Source organism: Oryzias latipes, chromosome 7 (genome assembly GCF_002234675.1).
Source record: "Oryzias latipes chromosome 7, ASM223467v1".
NCBI lineage: Eukaryota > Metazoa > Chordata > Actinopteri > Beloniformes > Adrianichthyidae > Oryzias > Oryzias latipes.
Window position 1 is genome coordinate 4860890 of NC_019865.2, and position 6378 is coordinate 4867267.

At 42.1% G+C, this 6378-nt stretch overlaps 1 protein-coding gene across 1 annotated transcript; it reads right to left on the bottom strand.

Moving 5' to 3' along the window:
* On the bottom strand, window positions 1-4847 carry plpbp (pyridoxal phosphate binding protein). The gene is made up of 8 exons (XM_004070304.4): window positions 4712-4847; window positions 4224-4331; window positions 4115-4150; window positions 3964-4039; window positions 3748-3888; window positions 3534-3676; window positions 2561-2659; window positions 1-1246 (listed from the first exon to the last, which is right to left on the bottom strand). Exons 1-8 carry the CDS (start codon window positions 4799-4801, stop codon window positions 1064-1066), a joined length of 876 nt encoding a protein of 291 aa, XP_004070352.2. The 5' UTR covers window positions 4802-4847; the 3' UTR covers window positions 1-1063.
* Between the last annotated feature and the right edge of the window lie 1531 nt (window positions 4848-6378).

Consider the following 6378-nt stretch of genomic DNA (forward strand, 5'->3'; position numbering starts at 1 on the left):
TATTTTGAACAGTAAAATTTATTGCTTGGTTTTGGCTCCAATCGGAACCAAAGTCCAAACCAAACAATGATTAAAACTGCTAAAACAGCAAGCACACGTCTGACCCTTTAGTCCGTTCCACGGCCTTAGACAGAAAAGAAAAAAAAGGCTGCGTGTTAAAAACCAGCATGTTGCATAGGTTTGGTCTTTCACACCTCCAACAACACACTACAGCACAGCACAGACACACAACATGAAACACACGCATCTGTTCATATCAAGAATAAAGATCTGACACGTTTGGCACATCATACGAAAAAAACCATATCAAACACACCATACTTAGTGTCATTATAAAGGGACAGATGGTTTATTAAGACAAGTCGTTGGTTCAGCTGTACAATAGAAATGTAACACTGTCCTGTGTGCAGTTGATGACCTGTTGGACACACAATTCTGTCAAAAGTTAAATTGAAGAGTTAGAAAACAACACGTCAGCAAAGTAATTTCTCCTGACTTCTGTTACTGAGTTCAGCCGCGTCCCTTACCGTGAAGGGAGTCAGAGCAGTTACGCCCCAAAAAAGCTCAAAAAGGCTAAGTTAATCCTTGTTAAAGTTCAATAAAATATGCAAACCTAATAGTAATCGTTCGTTATTTTTTTCCAAAAGTTTTCCTAAGGTCATAAAGGTTTTGAAGCTCTTGCAGCGGTTTCTGGGTCTGTCTGAAGGTGCAGTGACACCTTTAAATCACTAGATGGCAGTATACATTTTTTATTTTTGGCTGTTGCAAAAGCATCAGTAGCAGTTTTCAAACTGAGATTTGTTTACAATTTTCGCGAATTTCTCAGCTCACAACTCTTTTTTTTTTTTAAACTTAAATATGTGTTCTTCAATAATTTGGTTGAAAATTTTGAAAGGACTCTCTGGATTACATAAGTAATCCCAACAGAGTTACTGAGAAAGGAGAGTAGCTGAAAATCCTCAAAACTTGTAGCAGTTTGCGTCGAGCCGATGTGTAGCTACGTTTCCCGGAAAGTTCCCCGGGATTTGCAGCTGGACGCAGAACCGGCTCAGCTTTAGCGCGCTTAGACGGTGAGATGGTGCATCTTCTTGGCAGCTTCTTCACACACCACCTTGGACGTCTTCTCGGGGCTGTGAGCGGGACTTGGGTTCGGACTGGGGTTGGGGGTGTTGGTCGCGCTGTTGGGATACTCCCTGTTGCCGAAAATGATGCTGCCGACTCGCACGTTGGTGGCGCCCACCTCGATCTACATCGGAGACAAAGAGTTTTTTTTTTTCCTTCTTCTTTTTTTAAATCCTGGAATTAGTGATGACAAAATTCTAAATGACAGAAAAGTGACATCAATTTCTACATTCATTTGAATGCATAAGCATGTTAGCTTATTATACCAGCACAGTGCTGCAATTTAAGAAGAACACGTTTAATTTTAGAGAGTGAAGCAAAATAGCAACACTTAAATTCATCGTGTGATCTATGCTATACCCCGTCATCCTTCATGATATATTTAGAACCACTACAGTTTCTCAAAAACTTCACGGCTGCAGGAGAACATTAAAGAGTCAATGCATATGCAGCATAAACAACAGAAAACTATTTTACTTCAACTCTCTGTTCCAGCTCCAAAAGTGATTTCAAAGAACTAAGACTATGTCAGAATTCCGACCGCAACCCCAATATAGTGCACTATATAGTGCTTTCGCCATTCTGCAGTGCTGTCAGAATCTACAATTCCAAAATCGAGAGCCCTAGAAATTTCCCAGAAGTCTCTGCGAAAAACCATTGTGCATTGATGCTCACTAGATGTGCAAATATAGACCACAATGCATTGAGTTGGAACAATTTTTGCCAAAAAATGTATTTAAACGTGTTTTTTTAATAAAACAACGTTTTTATCTTCAGAAGACAGTGGACTCATATTTTAACTTTGTGGAATCGACGACGTCATATTCATCATGTAAAAAATAATAATAATAAAGTAGAGAGCAAATTGCTTTAAAAATTCAGGGCACTACATTGTGGCGCATGATAGTTTTTTAGTAGTTAGGGGTGCAGGTGGAATAGCTCCAGTTCACAAAAACCAGACAATATGACATCACGACAAATCTTTCATCCTAATGAGCAGTGTCTTTTTTTTTTTTTTGCAGCGATATATGAGAACTGGACCTGGAGTGTGACGTCACCCATAGAAAACAGCTTTCATCCGGCTCCAATCAAACAAAGTCAATTCAGTCGGCATTTTTTTTTCGCTATACAGATGCCATCTGAGGCATCTTATTGGTAAGTCTATAACTTGAATAATTTAAATGACAGAAGAAAACATTTTAAAAAATTAGGATGATCAAGAAGATGTTTAAAAAAGCAAGAATGGTTATTCTGACTGAGTAACAGCTGTTTATTTCTCTCTTGGCTTCTTCTACTTCCTGTTTGGAACGTGAGGAGGGATGGGTCACAAAGTCCAGTTCACATATACAGTCAATGATTGAATCGCTGACAGCTTATCCGATTGAGATCACCCCACAGAGAGTTTGGGAACGAAGCAAAAGTGAAGAGAAAGCCTCACCGCGTGTTCGAAGTCGGTGGACATGCCCATGCTGAGCTCCACCTCCTCCAGGGGCAGCTTCAGACTGTCGCACACCTCCTGCCTCCGACTCAGCAGCATCTGTCAGAGAAGAAACACGTCGATGTTTGAGGGACAACAGCAGCTCAATTTGGGTTTTTTTAAAGTCCCACTTTGATCATCTTTTGATCTTTTTTTTCTTTTAAAGAGTTTCCAGTTTTCTTTTCATTACGATGACATCGTTTTTAACCAAAATGTTAAAAAGCGGCATTAGAAATTCACCTCTGAGGTGTGGGCGGGACTGTTGGTGCAGAGTAACCCCGCCCCCCCTTCCCATCATCCATCTGTTTACATGTTCTCCAGCTGGCTTACAGCCCTTCACACCCTCAACCTAACATCAGTAGTGCAACAAAAATGGCGAGCAATATCAGAGCTGTCCAGCCGTACAGTTTTAGCCAGATTCCAGCTCAGGCGAGGAAAAAAAAACATGCACATGGACATGGATGGATTTCTCTGACAGTGGATGCATCAGAATGGACACAAAAATAATTTAAAAAAAAATCCAGTAACACAATTTTAAGATTATTTTTTTCAATATATGTTCTCCACATTTAAAAAGAAAAGCCCCAAGAACATTTTAAAAACAGTTTTCCTCATAGTGGGTCTTTAAGGACTACAGAATAAAAATCAGGAGGCATTTATTTTAGTCTGTGGAACAACTTTCTACCCTGAAAGTCTACCACTTATTTTAGTAATCCAGGTTTTTGCCACAATATTATTTCAACATTATAATTCTGCAAAAGAAAAATACATTTTGGTTGTAATAGTATATTTAATAAAGTTTTCTTCAAATTACCTAAATACTTGCAAACACTATTTTATTGGTGTAGAAACCACAAAAAGTTGGTCACATCCTTCAAAATAAAGTTTTGGACCTTTGGATCTCATGGAGAGTCGAGATTGGTCACGATGTTACCTGAAAGTCAGGGTTGGGGCCCAGAGTGAGGTCGTAACCGTAGCGACCGATGGTCATGAGTCCTAAGAAGTGCAGGGCGGAGCACTGCGACACGATGTACTTCACCGTGCTGACCGTCTCCTCCGGCGGCAAGCCGTGTTTATCTGCAACACACACCGTCGGTGAGACGCGAGGCCCGACGGCGAGGCAGGCGTTTGCGCTCGGCAGCACTCACTCTGCTCTCCGCTGGTGTTGATCTGCACCATGACCTTTAACCTCTGCGTGTCGGCTCCTCGGAGGCGCTGCCACGAGCTGTTGACGCGGTCGGCCAGTTTGGCGGAGTCCACCGTCTCCACGAGGAACAGGTTAGAAACTCCTGCAGACACAGAAGGTTCTCCTTATGCTCTCACAGAGGAGGAGGAGGAGGAGGAAGGACAGATGAGTCACCCACCTAGAAGCTTGTTGACGTTATTCTTCTGTAGATGTCCGATGAAGTGCCACTTGATTTCAGGACATGACTCTAAAATCTGAAAATGGGGGGGGGACAAACGTCACAAGAGGAGGTGGAAAGATCTCTATCCACCTCCAAGTTAAGAACCTACCAGAGGGTCAGACGCTTTCTCCACCAGTTCATTGACCTGTGAGAGGAGGAGAAAGGTCAGTGTCTGCTCCTTCAGGGGTCATGGGACCCCAGCGGTTGTTCTGACTTACATAGTTCTCTCCAAAGTTGCGCTGCCCGTGTCTGTAGGCCTCCACGATCATCTCTGGGGGTTTGGTTTTGCTGACAGCGACCAGGCGAGGCGTGACAGCCGGCAAGGTCTGTGGAAGGAGATGCAAGGAGGACGTGAAGGAGCATGCGTAGCTGCGCACGTGCGTCTGTCTTCTGTTTAGATCAGAACAGCTGGAAACGTGCCCCACATCCTGATGAGGTTCTTAAACCTACCTATTAACTCATAGAACCACAAGGAAGGTGAAAGCAATTAGGGATGGAAGCGCGCGTGCAGAACACGTACGCGTGCAGTCACGCGTGGTGTTGTGACAGAAAGTGTTGCCACCAGCTGCAGGCTCCCATCCAAAGGTTGGGATGTTTGGAGGTCTTACATAACCAGTCGTGATTTTCCACCGGCTCCTTTCAGGAGCAGCGAGACTGGAGCCGCGGAGCTCCGGACCCTGTGGCTGAACTTCCGGTTTGCACTCACCCGGGGCCGCCGCGTCGCCGCCTGGGTCACCCGCTCCAACACCGACTGGATCGCCTTCCCAACCTCCTCCGACATTGCTGCTCTCCACATACCGTCACACGGCGACGCAGCAAGACGTAGATGTGACGCGTGCGCCGTGACGACAATCCTCTTTCAAAATAAGAGTTCACCTGGATTGGGAGGGCATTGAGCAGAGTGCGCCCCCTGCCGGCCCGCCCTGTTAACCTCACCAACAATAAAAGCAGGTGTCAAATATAATTGAAAACAGCACAATCATTCATCTTTTTCTTCCGTTTGTCCCTTTCGGGGTCACGGGGCTGCTGGAGCCTATCCCAGTCACTCATTAGCAAAGGCAGGGGACACCCTGGACAGGTCACCAGTCTGTCACAGGGTCACACACTCACATTCATGGACAATTTGGAGTGATCAATTAACCTATGAAACATGTTTTTGGACGGTGGGAGGAAGCCGGAGTCCCAGGAGAAAACATGCAAACTCCACACAGAAAGGTCCCCCATTGATGACCTGTTTCAGGTCCCCCAGCTGGGACTGGAACCAGGGGCCTTCTTGCTGTGAAGCAAGAGCGCTAACCACTGCTCCACATATCATAATATGTATAAATATGAGTTATTGAAACAAAGATATTAATTTAAAATGTTTTTTTTTTCTTTTAAAAATCCGATCAGTATTTCTTAGCGGATGAGTCACATGTATTTTAAAACGTATCAACAAAATTCCAGGTTAAGTTTTCAGAAAATTAACTAAGGTAGAAAAACGTCCAGAACTTTCTCACATTACCTGTTTTAAGAGTGATATAAAGAAAATGTGGTTTTCAAATAGTGATCATGCAGTCTAGAGGTGAAATTTGTACCGTCAGACAAGAGAATAACATAAAAATAATTAGGGAAATTAAAACAAACAAAACTCAGTTTTTGGGGTTCAATTTAATATTGCCTTTTTTGGGGGGAGGAGGGGGGGTGTTTTATTGTTTAAATACGGTCACTCCTTTTCACAAATGTTTTTTTAAATTGCATTCATTTGTTTTAATTGCAAAATGGGGCCTTTTTGTTCAGAATATTTACCTTTTAAGATGTTAAACACTGACAACATAAAAAAACACTCAGCTTTTTGTTGACAGCCACCAAATAAAAGTATATAGTTTTAAACTTTAGAAAAATTGGTAACCCTTTGTTTTAGTGTCAAGCAGCTAATGTTTTTAATTTTAAAATACCTTAAATTTTTTTCCTTTCAACGTGGAAACTTTTAAACTTGATAGAGCTCAAGAATAAACAAACTGAATCCAACTTTTTAATATTTTATGAACAAATACTTGCCTGCTAGTTTATAACAAGTTTGCCAGCTCATGAATGGAAATTACGCATATCTTAAATATTCAGCTGACTTTAGGTCTATCAAATTATTAAAATAGTTCAGCATTTATGTCTTCATCACCAGCATTCCCAACATTGTTTAGCCATTATAGCTTTTTAACAGCTAAGCTATAAAAAAAGCTTTCGAATTCCTTAAGATAAGACTAACCCTAACATTTAAGATATTCTTTTTTTGTTTAGCAGCTCATCCTCCATTACAAAAACACTAAATTCTTGCTGCATCTACAGGAAAGAACACATACAGTAACATTTCGTAAAACCAAACAAATGCACGGA

Coding starts and splice junctions, on each gene's coding strand:
- plpbp (XM_004070304.4), bottom strand. CDS start 4,801: ATGTGGAGAGCAGCAATGTCGGAGGAGGTTGGGAAGGCGATCCAGTCG. Junction 4,151..4,223: donor GCAACTTTGGAGAGAACTAT/GTAAGTCAGAAC, acceptor CTCCTCTCACAG/GTCAATGAACTGGTGGAGAA. Junction 3,677..3,747: donor CAACACCAGCGGAGAGCAGA/GTGAGTGCTGCC, acceptor TGTGTGTTGCAG/ATAAACACGGCTTGCCGCCG.